Source organism: Toxoplasma gondii, chromosome VIII (assembly GCF_000006565.2).
Source record: "Toxoplasma gondii ME49 chromosome VIII, whole genome shotgun sequence".
NCBI lineage: Eukaryota > Apicomplexa > Conoidasida > Eucoccidiorida > Sarcocystidae > Toxoplasma > Toxoplasma gondii.
The window spans coordinates 2883918-2898534 of record NC_031476.1 but is presented as its reverse complement, the minus strand read 5'-3'; the positions used below and the strand labels follow the sequence as shown (position 1 = coordinate 2898534).

General features: G+C 51.7%; 2 protein-coding genes across 2 annotated transcripts; one reads left to right on the top strand and one right to left on the bottom strand.

The window, feature by feature from the left end:
* Positions 1-1802: 1802 nt before the first annotated feature.
* On the top strand, positions 1803-4400 carry TGME49_233920 (zinc finger, C3HC4 type (RING finger) domain-containing protein; the record flags this gene model as incomplete). Its single annotated transcript, XM_002368198.2, has 1 exon — positions 1803-4400. The coding sequence occupies one exon, from the start codon at positions 1803-1805 to the stop codon at positions 4398-4400; it is 2598 nt and encodes an 865-aa protein (XP_002368239.2).
* A 2556-nt stretch (positions 4401-6956) lies between these two features.
* On the bottom strand, positions 6957-13292 carry TGME49_233905 (histone kinase SNF1, putative; the record flags this gene model as incomplete). The annotated part of the gene is made up of 10 exons (XM_018780382.1): positions 6957-7393; positions 7860-8169; positions 8816-9073; positions 9466-9587; positions 10219-10342; positions 10745-10956; positions 11479-11761; positions 12116-12225; positions 12486-12683; positions 13052-13292. The coding sequence occupies 10 exons, from the start codon at positions 13290-13292 to the stop codon at positions 6957-6959; spliced, it is 2295 nt and encodes a 764-aa protein (XP_018636760.1).
* Positions 13293-14617: the final 1325 nt, after the last annotated feature.

Below are 14617 nucleotides of genomic sequence, written 5' to 3'. Positions count from 1 at the left end.
GTACCCGTTCAGGTGTCTCCAAACAAGAACGAAAAACCCGTTGGGCGGGAGCCTGCACGACCGGGAGGTTTTCCACCTCACTCTCCCGCTTGCTCCCTTTTATATTATAACCGTGTCTCCCGGCGAGCTAAGCCACGTGATACAGTTCCGCGGTCGCAGGTAGATTATTTCCAGGACCCCGGAATGTTAGTGTGCTCTTCTGAAGATATGTGCACGCACGGTGTCCCGACGTCGGCTTTAATCCGGCTAGTGTATGTTCTGTGTTTGACATTTACCTCGTCAAGCCGGGTACACGTCGCTGTCTTGTGAGCCTGCCTGGTAGCTCGAAGTAGGCAGTGTTGAGAAACGCCTGAGGTCTCTTCCAGTGTGGTCTCAGATTGTCAATCCGTGACGTCCGCGTTCCGCAGTGTAGGTCGCCTCTACCCCCGCTCTTTTCTGAGGATGGGTTAAGTGTGGCCCATTCGAAAAAGCTTTTTTATCTCTTGAGTGTGTGTGGCCAGGCGTGCTACTAGGTGGTGTTGTGAGGACATCCATGCCTGTAAATCGCTCGGCAGGGAAGCGGCGTACCAAATCCCACGCGTTACTGGGGCGACTGTTTTCTGCCAGGCTGTCTCCACAACATCCGTGTCTCATCTGTGGTCAGACTCTCTCTGGATGCGGGCGTACATCGCCGGCGGACCCTGCCAGGGCATTGCAGTTACGCCTTTTCATGGACTACATTGGGTCGTGCACACACCACTGCGTAGAACGACGAAGGTAGAGCCCTCCAATACGCAGGACGAATTCTCATGATTAAGTCGCTGTAACGAGGTGCTTGCGTTCGTGTGATTGTTGTTCCACCTTCCGGGGGGTGTCACCAGGGCCTACATACATCGAGACGAGTGACGGTATCTACGGGGGAATCCGCCGCCCGCATACGAGGTCAGGGGCTCTACTTCCTCGTCAGCGTGAAGCCCTGGATCACGAGCTCGCCTGGGTTTGTAACGTTCACCTCCGGCAGTACAGAGACAGCGAGCGTGTCGTCTGCGGGTAATTCCATGTTCTTCTGCGATTCTGCCCTGCTGTCTACTCTCTTTGGCTCGCGGGACTACGATTGGTCTCGTTTCAGTCGAATTTAAACAGTCTCTTCATTTGCCAGTGGAGGGTGAGGTACTTTGTGGCAGTGGAGAGGCATCACTTCGGACGTGCACTTTCACAGACATTGACGTTATTGTGTGATGCTAAAGAATACCTTTTTGTTGCTTTTAATACACCTGTCTCTTCGGGCGGATTCTTCGAGACGGAACCTCACGTGACAACGGAAATCGAGATCGACGAAATCTGGTGTATTTTTCATTTTTTCCCGTGTCTGCCACGGGGGAAGCGGCTCATGTCAAAGGGCGAGAGGCGGCAGGCGTTAGTTATACAGGAAAGAGCTGCTCAAGTCACACTCGACGGGAATCAGCATTGGTTCCAAGGAAACTACTCCAACCCCACGGGTCACGCGGCTTCATATGAGTTGTCTCTGCCTCATATCTGTGCAGCCACATCTCGGACCGCCGAAAGGACCCGTAACGCATGAGCGTAGTTCTTCCTGCTAGTGTGAAGTACATTCCACTTTTCCCGTCGTCAAAACGGCAGAACCAACCCTAGGTGGAGAGGGCCGGACTGGCGCCTTGGACGCAGAGCTGTCCCTTTTAGGTCGGCTGGGCTTGTCCCAACCCCGTTATTGCCATTCGCAGAGAATCCTGTTCAGTCTCGCCAGCGTTTACCGGCAACACCGTGGTACGGATTTTTGTGGAAGCGCGCGTGTGACAAGGTGGATGTCTCCTCTCAGTCGATCAGCCTCAAGTCCAAAACTACGGTCGTCTTTACAAGCCGGACACCATGGAAGCACTTCCTTCGTCCCCGGCGCTGGCAGAAATGTAGCGCACTGCGTTAAAGGACCGATCGACTTCAGCACGAACGAGTTGCGTTTTGCCGCCGCACTTCCACCTTCACCTTGTCTGCGTGGACACCTTTCTGGGACATCACGCACAAGACTTTCCACTCGAACGCCCACAGCCATTCCTCCGCCGAACTTCTCCGGCCTTACCTCTCGCTGTGTCGCCCGAGAGATCTTGCCGCCTTGGCAAGTAATGAGAGCACACGTTGGAGAGAGGCGGTCAACAACGCTTTCACCTCCGAGATCGCATTCAGGGTCTCCTATTATTCCGCATTCGCTGTTCAGGCGCACCACACGACATTGTGAGGACCGAGACGAAGATTTGGTGTTGGCGAGCACTATTGCTACTGCTGCCAACGTAGAAAAGAGGGAAAGCGGGAAAGACAAGCCCTGGACGCTGCTCGGGATCTCGCGGACATCAGTTCCACAGGGGGAAGTAACGGTGCCTCTTGCAGGTAGGATTACTGGTAAGACAATTGGAAACAGCTGGTCACTGCCAGAGGATAGAGAAGCACCAAATCAGGGAATGCGGAAAGGAGGAGTAAGCCGGCATGAGGCGGCGAGGCGGGAGATTATCAGCAGTGAACGTCGTCGAGACATCGGAAGAGGAACTTCTATATCAGGTACACTGACCGAGAGGGATCTAGGCACACGCCTTTTCCGTCTTAATCGATTTTCGTCCCGCGTGTCGGTGCCTCTGGCTGTGGAACCAGTGGTAGCCTCCTCAGCTGTGTCTCGGACCGGGGTTTCTTGCAGCTCGTGGCGTGCACCGCCCTGCAGCATCCGCACGTCAACCGTCCGCAGGTCTGCTCAACTAGGAGTTTGTTCGTCGGCTGTCCACGCATCTGTGAACTCCCTTCTTACAGACATCCACTACACACGAGAGACCACGTCAGGGGCGGCAGCGGCGTTAGTCCGAGAAGCTGTGCAGGTTCAGTCCTTCGTCGACACACCGCTCACCACTTCGGGAGAACTCGCACGAGGGGACTTTTACTCGGGACGATACAGAGAATCTGTCCGAGGTACCGCGTCCAGATCAAGGCGAAGGGACCGTCTACCCTGGGTCCCCGAAAGCCGCGTGCTTCCTCCTGTGCCTGAAGAAAGACTCCGATCTGGACGCATCGTGGCAGCTCCATCTTTGGGAAGAGGGACATGGGTCTCTCCGTTCTCTTGCAGCAGAAACAGCAACATGAATCGAGGCACATCGCGGCGACGGGATACCCATGAGGGTACCGACCGGCACGAGGCAACGCGGGGGGCGGCGTTGTCATCGCGGCGTGGAGGCACTTCTGGTTCTTCGTCTCTCGTTCTGCCTAGCCCGTCGTCCGTGGGCCGCCTTCTCGACCAGGCGGGTGTGTCTGATCTCGAAGACGACCTTGTATTCCACATGTGGCTCGAGCAAGAAGCTGTCCTCGAGCGCGCCTTACCCCTCCAGGATATGTTGGCAGGAGAAGAGGCGCTCGAACGTGCGTTAATCGCCTCGATGACAGCCGTCGGGCGCAGAGACCTTGACCAGTTCCTTCTTATGCTGCAGCAGCCGCTGCTCCTTCTGCATCAGAGTGGTCGGTGGAGAAGCGCCGGATTTGCAGGTGGGACTCCGAGGACGGGAGGGTGGGCGCGTCTGTGGGGGTTCGACAGCGCTGTTCGCGTGGCGGGGGGATCGGTACGCCCTGACGCAGAGAGAAATCAGCCTCTGTCAGAAGCGGAGATTTCGAGGAGCACGCGCCGGTGGACATTCACACGTGCGGCAACGGAAAATAAGAAGGGAGAAGACGGAACAGCTCAGAAGAGTACCGAACGAAACTTGTTTGCCCCAACGACTGGTGAAGACAGCTTAGCCCCGCCACGCCGTCAAACGGCAGCTCGCAGCTGGTCTGGGAATTTGTCTAGACCAGCAGCGCGCTCGTCATACAGTAAACAAGGTCTGAAATCTCCCCCGATGCAGCCAGGCATAGCGGCACAGCCGCCAGTACCTCCCGGAGCCATCGGAAGTCGAGAGTCTGCCTCTGGAGGATCCACGTCTGCTCATTCGAAAGACAGTTCAGGGAGCCTGCTTGCGTCGTCCGGTGCATCAGCCTCACGGAATATCGGCGGAGGGCGCACATCGACCGACATGTTGACAGGGAATACGAAGCGCGAAGAGCTGGGACCCACCGGGGACAGCAATCGCTGCTGCTGCATCTGCCTAGCGGAGTACCAAACAGGAGACGACATGATGACGCTGAGGTGCATGCACATGTTCCACTACGACTGCGTCCATGACTGGCTCGTCCACAGCGGCCGCCGAACGTGCCCCCTCTGTCTCGTGGCAATCAAAGAAGGCGAGGGAAAGGGGGAGGAAGACTTCATAGCCACGGAATCGACGCCGAGATACAGACAGCTTGAGGGCGATGGGGAACGTGTGGGTGCGAATATCAGGCGTGAGACAGTAGAGGAAACGGGAGAAGGCTACGAGGACCCACGAGAGGAACCGTAAACATGAAGAAGTGTCAGGTGCAGTGGGAGGGAGTGGGAGGGGTCCTGGGCGGCCTGCGGTCAACAGGACTGTTGCACAAGGTTGGGGCACTCTCACGGCGAATGGCAAGGGGCGCATCTGCAGGTACCAATGGGGAACTGATACCGCGACGAACTATGAAGGGCGTCTGTGGAATCCGGTATCTTACGAAAAATGTCACTGGTCTTCGCAGACAGCTTGTTTGGATGCAGGACAGATAAGCGGCTTCGAATTTGCATGGGACGGAGGAGACAGCAGAACAGTCCCAGACAGGCGACGTCTGCCGTTTGAGAAAACAGGATTCTCGAGGACCGTCTACCCACGACGTCCGTGCTGCGCCTTTGACGCATTTCTTGAGCAGTACGAGAGTAGAAAGAGTTTAACACCGAAGCAGGGATACTATTTCGAGACGTCGTTAGCCCCTTTTTCGTGTCTATATGCCTGCTTGCTGTGGTCCTAAAGTCCGCATTCTCCCGGGGAAAAACCTTTCAAATTCGCGTTTTTTGCGGCGCAGAAGTATCGAGATGTTTAACATAAAATAGCAATGAATGTGTCTCGTGGAAACGATTCATCGAAACGTGCACATTTTCCATACGTTTCGCATCGCGCAGTTACGTGTAAAATACACTTGAGAAATCGACACTGAATTCGTATTGCGTCCAGTCACAAGAACAGAATGTTGTGGGAGACAGGGTGCCCCAGTGAAAAGACAATTCTCTCTCTCGTAGAAGGGTATTCCATTGACAGCTCCGTTACAAACCGTTAAAATGACCGAAATCGGACTTCCGGCTGGAAGGCAATGAAATATCTATCCGCACTGCGATCCGTGTCGCAGATATATATATATATATATAATTCAGTGACCGATACAAATACATTCACCGTGTTAGTGTGTTCCGGCATCTCTCGTATCCCGCTGAGTTGACTTACAACAGCGACCACGTACCCGTTAGTCTACCAAGGTTCAAACACAGGTAACGGGAGGAAAATGTTACAGGTGCCCAACACGCTGGTTAAACGATCTAAACTTCGAAGGTCTTCATCACAGCCAAGGTACCAAACATGGTGTTGGAGAAAGGAGGTTTGTAATGACTCGAGCACCTGTGTTAGCTGGAGCCGAATCAGTTATGTACATCATTGCGCATTTCATTGGTATCAGGCGATTCAGCCATAAGCGGGGATGTACGGGGGAAAGAAACCACTCGCAATAAACCGTGACTTGCGATTTATGTGGAATTTCAGGCTGTTGGAATCTGTAACGCCGCTTCCCCACCATGCCACCACAACGACGGTAATACGGGACGCTTGGCAGTGAAGGCCGTTATGCGCCTACTCGGAGCTGAAGCGGTGATACGGCGTCAGCGTCGTTTGTAGAGATTTTTTCCACCGCCGAAGGCTAAACCCCTAAACCGCGAGACGACCGTGCTTCTGTGGACTTAAAGTCCTTCTGACTGCAAAAAAATTCCCTTTCGAGCTTCTCGTTTCCGGCATGTTACAGAGAGGACGGCGGAAGGTACCTGAACAGGACTGCTGCTGCTGCTATGTACGTACACACGTACACCGCAAGTCGGCGCGTCCTTAGTTCCGTCACCCCATGGCACAGGGGCGTTTTTCGTACCCTCCACACGAAGCCGCAAAACCAAACAGAAAACAAAACGCAGTACAGCACTTCCTCACTTTCTCTTAACAAGAAGCGCTGACCCACAAAACTCTCTGTTGGCAAGGACAGCGCTCACTATGGACTCCACTCGCAAACGCTCTAAACACAGCTCAGCTGCATACACCCGTGAGTGCGTATGTCAATGCGTATACACGCATGTAGTGAACACACCAGACACCCTACGCATATTACACAAAAACACACATAATACACAAGCTCACATATGGCGAGGACTACGAACTGAATTGACGTCTCTTTGTCCGAGACAACAAATGCCGGGTACAAGGCGCCCGTTCCATTCCTGCCTCGATGTGGCAACTCGACGGAGCTACAGGCGCGAGGTGGGCGTCAGCATCTCGCGAAGGTAAGAAGCGAGTGAGAGAATGCGAGAGGCGACAAATAAAACCAGAGGTGAAAAGCGAAGTATCATACATCCCTGTCTCTCATTTTCTCACCTCTCTTTCCTGATACCGCACCCAGATTCCGTCACCCTCCTTGACTTTCATCTCGCTTCTGTCCTCCTTCGTTCCCTGCTTGCTTGTCCCTCTCTCCCTCGGTGTGTTTCTCTCTCTGCACCTTCTTTTCCGTGCCTCCTCTGCCTGTCTCCCTTCTTGACTCTTCCATGTCTCTGCCTATCTCCCCGGTTCGTTGCTTTCCAGCTCACACAAAACCACTGGGAGTAGAGACCGACAGAAACAGATTACCTCAAGAGCCCTATCCCGATCTATCCCCTGCCAGCGACCGTCCCCACACACTCGTTCGCTTCCCCTTTCCTTGGTTCCTGACCTCTGAGCTTCTTTCTTTCTTCCTTGTTTCCCTGCGCCATTCTCCGGGACACTCTTCGTGTCTCGGTGTCGTTCTACACTCTCTTTTTTGCCTTACAGCCCCCCGGTATCTATTCCTTCCGACGCGTTCACAACAATGGGTCTCGGCGGCGGCGACGGTGCCAAGGCACCTGACGAGGAATGAGGCTTTCTGCCGCGTCGCGTGTCTTCGCACCTCCGCCACTGTTGCGTGTCATCGGAAACAGCGTGCTGTCTGTCGGCTCTGGAGCTTCTCTCGTTTTCCGAACGACCCGGACTGCGGGAGGGATCCTTCGGGGACCCGTGAGGTGGACCAGATGAAGTGCCAGCAGAGGGTAGTGGAGAGGGAGAAGTCGGATAAGGCGGAGACGAAGGCGCCGGAGCCGTAGACGACGGCCGCCCTTCAGCTGCCCCAGAGGACGGAGACTTGGTGTGTTTCTGGTGTTGCTGCTGCAGCTGAGACAACGCCGAGTAGATCGCCGAGATAATCCAAAGGCCCTCAGACATACTCGCTGAAAAAACAACACACAGAATACAGTGCCAGTCACCAACAACTTCAACATACACGTAAACATGCGAATATATCCACGTGTTCTAGGGACACACATATCGCGAGATGTACAGAAATATACATACATATATATATATATATATATACATATAAATGTTTGAAAAAGTTGCATACATTTGCTCTGGGTTTTATATCGCCCTCGTATCTGAATTTCTAGTGTATTTGGGAGACATGTTTCACCCAACCGCAAGCATGCAGACGAGGCTGCCCCGTAGACTCTACCATAAACTCTTACCACGCCGTAGGCCCTAGAGACTCATGTCCAAATATACACAAGCAGATACATGTGAGTAGAGAATTGTGAAAGGGAGAGTGTGTCTGCGTGTCGACGTCTGGAGCGTTGCATTGAAAACTTGTGGGGAGGGTCAAAGAGGCAAGAATGCAGTTTCTTTCTTTTCGTCCCGTACGCATTGTCGCTCCATCGAAGAGCTGAACGTCGACGATGTAGAGGCCTGGGGAGAGTTTGTAGAGGTTGATGGTGAGGATCACTCCTTCTACAAGGGCAGCCGGAGACGGCGCTGCATGTATCATCTCTTCTTCGCGTTTGCGACAGCCGTCTTTGTCCTCGGAGCGGAGACTCGAAGAGACAGAAGACGAACGCGAACGCCACGGAGAGACACCCGAACTCCCGACCGAGTGCTTGACGGGGCGACAGCGAACTTTGTACGGAGACAGCATCAACCATTCGTAGTCGCAGGCCTTCAGAGTGTTCAGAATCTGCAGCAGAAAGGAAGCAGAAAATCGAGAAGTGTATGGATCTAGGTGTACTCACACCTCAACTTCCAGATACCATAAGAGTCCTTCATGTCAGAGGGTATGTCCCCAGAGACAAAAGGGAGGAAACAAAGACAAGGGCACTAAACAAATAATACAACACATGCACTACCTTTATCCCGCTTTTTAAAAAAAGGCCTGCTGTGCGGTCTCCGAGCTGAAGCTACACTCCCTCTTTCCGTTGTTTTTTCTGTCGCTGTTGCAGGCAAGTCCCGCAAGCTAGCGACCCTCCCCCGGCGCCCTCGCGTCGCCTCTGTCCATCTACTTACTGTTCATTCTGTCTCTTCTGGAAATGTCAATTTCCACTCCACCCTCTCGTTGCGCCCTTACATCCATGCACATGGACACTTAAAACCGCAGTTACACAGGCGGATGCGTCCCAACGTCGACAAATAACAAAGACAAACATAAACAGATACACAAACATACATGTACAAAACACACACCGATACATACGGTGACGCGTATCTGTCCTGTGCGGCTCTACGGCATTCACGCTCCTTTGCATCGTGACGCTTGGGTCTCTCTCTTGCCGTGTCTCCACCGTTCAGCTTCGCCTATGACTTGATGCTTCCCGAACTCCCCTTACTGCAGTGATCAAGATGGGGGCGTCGAAGGCCGCTTCGACACCCAGCCTCCAGCGCAGTGTAGATACACCGGAGGCCAGGCAGCCGAGAGGCCCGGGAGAGAAGTAATCGTGGAGATTCATGTTTAAACTTCCCATCGGATGGCCTGGAGACTGACTCGGGGAGGAGGCCCCCGTTGCCATCGTGCCTGTGCTCGACTGTGTCGATGGGGCAAAAAAACCTTGAGAAGGAAACATTGCACTGCCCGAAGAAAAAGGAGCCTGAAAAAAACGCAAATAAAGAGTCTCGACAGCCGCCACACACATGCTATACACGTCCTCACATGCAAAGGTGTGAGTGCATCTCTTCAGCCATACACCGATCCCTTTGTCTACATATATATATATATATATATATATAGCGACCTATATGCGCAAGGCTACCTTTATCAATCTTCAGCTGTTTACAACTATCGATCTATCTATCTGTATGCATGCATCAACTTGATTCCATACGCCAAGAGGCAGCCACACACACACGTAAATATACATATACCTATATATATATATACTATATACAGGCAGATAAACATGTGTAGAAAGAAGGGCCAGGAGATCGATATCCCGTATATACGCCGATAGTTGTACGTGTAGTGAACGAGGGTAAAACTCACTCCAGGGGAGCCTGACTGAGGAAAGACGGGTGCTGGATCAGAGGAGGACAAGGAGGCAGCGAGCTGCTGGTACTCGGGGGCGAAGACATGTGGAGAATCTTTGCAGAAGACTTCCACCATATCTGAAAAAACGGGAAAAGGAAAAACGCGCGCTGTTACAAAAGAGAAGACAAATGTGGAGACCGCCGTTTGTATATATATATATATACATATATAAACAGCCGTGAACGTTTTGCACATGTCTGTACTGGGTATTGAACACGGACGACTTTGTACATGGATATATATTTATATATATTTATATAGATAAATACATATGGATAGATATAGACGGATATATAGATATATATACATTTATACATATCGATAAATATGGATAGATACAGAGTTAGATGGAGCTTTAGACTGATATACATATATATACGTAGACAGACACGCATACACATAGATAGATTCTGCAATTGGTAGAAGAAGCGCATCCATACTTTCACTTGAACTGTATCGGGACAACCCCACACATGTTTTAGACTGAGGGCGATTTCGCGCAGATGCACGAAGTCTGCGCAGAAAGGCGAGACCAGGAAAGGGGTTTTGAAGCGTCAAAGCCTAAAGAAGAACGAGAACAGGGCGCGGAAGCTTGCGACTCCCTGATCACTGGAATTCAGTAAGTAATTTTTTTTTGTCACTGGAAAGAGGATATATTTCGCGACGACACATGAGCATGCAGGGTCACTGAAAGGCGAAGAGACGAACTTGAGAAGGAAGACTGCTTTGCTCTGCGATCTGCAAGAAGTTGGTAGGCGACTGTCTCTCGAGTCGGAAAAGTTCCAACCGCTGTGAAGGTGTTTAGATTTTTTTCATCCACATCGTATCCGAGCTGAAGACACACAACACACCTCACCAGTGATTCCTCTTTCAGCACACGCCGATATACCGATATATATATATATATATATATATACATATATATATATATATAAATTATCTTTGGAAGGAGGGTGCACTTCCAATACAGAGTGGTGAGGAAAAGAAATTCATATACCTGCATCTATATAGATCGTACAGAGTTACCATGTTGCCACGGACATGCAGGTATTTTTACTTTATTGAGGATTTGAATATTTTGGGGATTTTACGTTGAAAGTGGAGATTGTTTCGCAAGCTTTGGAGAGCTTTCTTCAACAAACGTCCACAGGACACACTCCAACATAAATACATATTCTAGACTGCGCACATTTCTAGTTCCAGACATTTTTCAAGAAAGGTATCCCTCGCCCACCTTCTTCATCTGCAAGACGATGAGAGGGTCGACGCGTGTGAGGAGAGGACTGCCTAAGTAGCAGCTCTGCAAGTAGGCGGGGAGGCTCTCTGTGAACCACGGATGCTGTCGAATCTCGCTGAGGGAAATTCGCTTCGCAGGATCCACCACGAGCATGCGCACAATCAAGTTCCGACTCGCCTCGGAGAGGTGCCCAGGCAAGATGAAGTTTCCTGCAGAAAAGGAATGACGCAGACGACAAAAATGTCAGGTGAAGGTGTGTACCATTACCTCCGAAAAGTCGAATTAGAAGGTCATTCAGAGAAGGGCGTTGGAATGCGGAAAGGAAGGAAGGAAACACGAAATCAGCATACACGCAGATCATGGCGTTCTCTGTGCAATCATCTGTTCACCTACTCGCCGTCTGTCGAGTTCCCTATCGCTCTTCACGTCTGCCTCTCCACTCATGGTGTGTCTGGCTGTTTCCTCAACTCTCTGCCTCTCGAAGTTGATCCACGCCAACTTCTTTACCGGTTTGTGTCTCTCTCGGTTTCGAAATCGCTAGCACGGTCTCTGGAACGCGGGATCCCCTTCCATCCCCTTCCACGGCCTCGGTAAGATGCGGTCTCGCACTCTGTCCTTTGGTATTGCTCCGAATACAAGCTGATTCACCTCCAGGTTCTCAGTACGCGCGTTCCACGGCCCAAGGTCGCGCTGCCTGCGCTCCGTCTATACGCCAGCCTGACGCTGCTCACCATGTTTGATTTTTTTGAACAGGTTCGGCACATGCTCGTCGTCGAAGGGGAGCGACCCGCACAGGAGGGCGTAGAGAATTACTCCGCAAGACCAGACATCGACTTCGGGACCTGCGTACGCCTTCCCCGAGACAACTTCAGGCGACGCGTAGTTCGGAGACCCACAAGAGGTTTTCAAAAAGTCTCCATCTCGCATGAAATTTGACAAGCCGAAGTCCCCCACCTTCACGTTCATGTTTGTGTCCAGCAACACGTTCTCCGGTTTCAAGTCACGGTGACAAATCTAAACAGAGACACATAACCAAATACAGAGACCTGTTACAAATGGGTTCAAATATCTATATATATATATATATCTACACGAGGAGTACTGAACATGGAGAAATCCAATGTATGTACGTATATGCACACACACACCAGTGAATGCTGCTAACGACGTCAAGAGCCTCCTCGCGTGCATATATATATATATAGATAGATATATAGATAGATACACGAGGAAGTAGTAGTGGAACAGCCAGTGCCGCATATATATATATATATATATATATATATATATTTGTTTATGCATCTGCATATCTGTGTTGATACGGGTGTGTGCGTGCGCCTTGTGCGGGGAGAGGTGTTAGTAACTGACCATATGCCGGTGGCAGTAATCGACACCGGAGACAATTTGCTGGAAAAATCTCCTCGCTTCATGTTCGGGGAGACGCGACTTTTGAACGATATGGTCGAAGAGTTCGCCACCTGGAAGGCAATTGAAGAAAGCACACACCCCTGTGTCTGACTCGCATGAACTATTTTCGCGTTGCACGCCTTCTCTCCATGTGCTCCTCTCCCGCTCTCTTTTTCTCTCTCTTCTCTCTCTTCTCTTCCTTCTCTTCCTTCTTCCTCTGTCTGTGTTTCAGCGGTCTTCTCTGTCGGCGGCGAAGGCGAGAAACAGATCTCGAGTCCTGTTCTCTCGCTTCTCCTGTCCTGTGCGTCTGCGTCCACCTCTCTGTGCTTACCCTGGACATACTCCATGACCATGAAGATGTCTGTGGGAGTATCGATGAGCTCGTAGAGGCGAATCACATGTGGATGATGAAGGCACTGCAAGATGTTGATTTCTCTCCGAATTTTCTCGTACATCTCCATCATCTCCATCTTCGCCTTGTTGATAATCTTCACCGCCACCTTCTGACCCGTCACATTGTGGTAACCCACTGAAAAAACCAGAAACACACAACAAATATATCTAAATCCGTTTTCACACACACTCACCTATATACATACACTTATATATACATGAACACGCAGATGGACACACACGCCTAGACACCCACATATGCATACACACACACATATATATGTATATATATATGTATATATATGTATATATATATGTATATATATGTATATATATGTATATATATATGTATATATATATGAATATATATATATATATATATATACGTGAAGAGTCAACACGTACGTGGTAGCTGCTTGACTGACTAGAAACGGAACTTTGGTAGACTATTTCGAGCATTTTTTTGGACCAGAGGGGCAAGGCCGTTGCTTTCGCGCGACGCACATTTGACTTTGCCAAAGGTTCCCACTCCGAGGGTGGAACCGAGACGATAGGGTCCGATGGTCGTCCCCGTGATGCCGCCCGTTGCCGCAGCCGCGACCGCAGCGGCCGCCGCGTTTTGATTCGCCGCCGCGGCAGCTGCGACGGCGGCCGCGAGGCAGGGCGGCGCCGAAGAAGACGCAGAAGGCATCGAAGGCGAAGACGCGCAGAGCGGAGACACCCCAGGCCATGCCGGCGTGCACATTGTCTCCAGAACGAGAGTCGATAGGCGGCGCGCTCTGGGGGTGGGGGTGAACAGAGTGGAAAGAGATAGAAGGAGAATGTGGAGAAGAAGAGAGAACCAGGACGAAGGTTCGAGGGCAGCTGGTTCACGACGATGTAGAGAAGGACACACTGTTGAGGGGAGCAGACAAGAGAGTACGCAGAGGAGGAGAAGAAGAAGACGAGACAGAGGACGCGCTAAAGCGGAGCCCCCGGATGCAGAGAAGAGAAGAAGCGAAAGACGGAGACTCGGGTGTTCGGAATCCTTTCCCAGCCAGACGGAGTTTGAGATGCAGAACGTCGGCTACAAAGCGTTTCTCTTTTTCCAGTCGGAAGTCGAAGAACGAGACTGAAACTGACGGAGACGAACGAGGCATCCACGGAAGAGAGGAAGGAAGAACGCGGTTCGGAGACAGCAAGAGAGGTACGCAAGAAGAAAGTCGAAGCGCGAGGGAAGAAACAGAAGGCGAGGACTCACGAGCAGGGTGCCCAGGGACCTGCTCTCGGATCAGTGCTGCCCTTCCCGTCGACTTCCACTGCATGCAGCACAAACCACAGGTTCCTCAGAGAGACAGGGAGAGACAGGGAGAGACAGGGAGAGACAGGGAGGACAAGAGAACGAGAGGACAAGAGAAAGAAGGAACGAGAGAAGGGAGAACGAGAAGAGGAGGAAGAGACCACGAAGAGGAACGTGAGTTGGCGAAGCATGTGAATTCGTGAGACCAACAGCGAGCAAAAGACGAGATCCCCTCTTGTGCTTGAAAGGGTGTGAGTCTTGTCTCGCGTGAGAGAGAGGAGACAAAGTCCTGTGCCGGTCGTCCGAGCAGGGGCAGGAAACATGCAGGGACTTTCCTGTCAGCAACTGCGGAAGAAGCGAGAGACGTTGCCGCGCGGAAGGCGAAGCAGAAGAGAGCAGCGAGAGAGAAAGAAGCAGTCCGTTCTCTCCTCTGGGAGCCCCCTGTGGCGCGAATCCTTTTTGGGGTCGTTGCGTGCAGGCGAGACGACGCCCCCACCCAACGGCGAGACGATCGGGAACTGTCGATTTCCGCCGAAAAATAAAGACCTCTGCAACGGCGACCGTTCCCTCCACTCTTCTCGCTGCCGCGCTCCACTCCGTTCTTTGACGTCTCGTCTGGCTCTCTCACTTGCTCCACGTTTCCGCAGCGAGAAAGGTAGCAGAGAGAAGCACGACGTGCATGCAGCGAAAAGAGAAGTTGCAGTGTCGACTGCGAGAAAGAAACGCAGAGGGAACCAGCTCCTTTCTCTTCTTTTGTCCGGCGAACTGTTTTTTTTCTCTCTCTCTGCTCA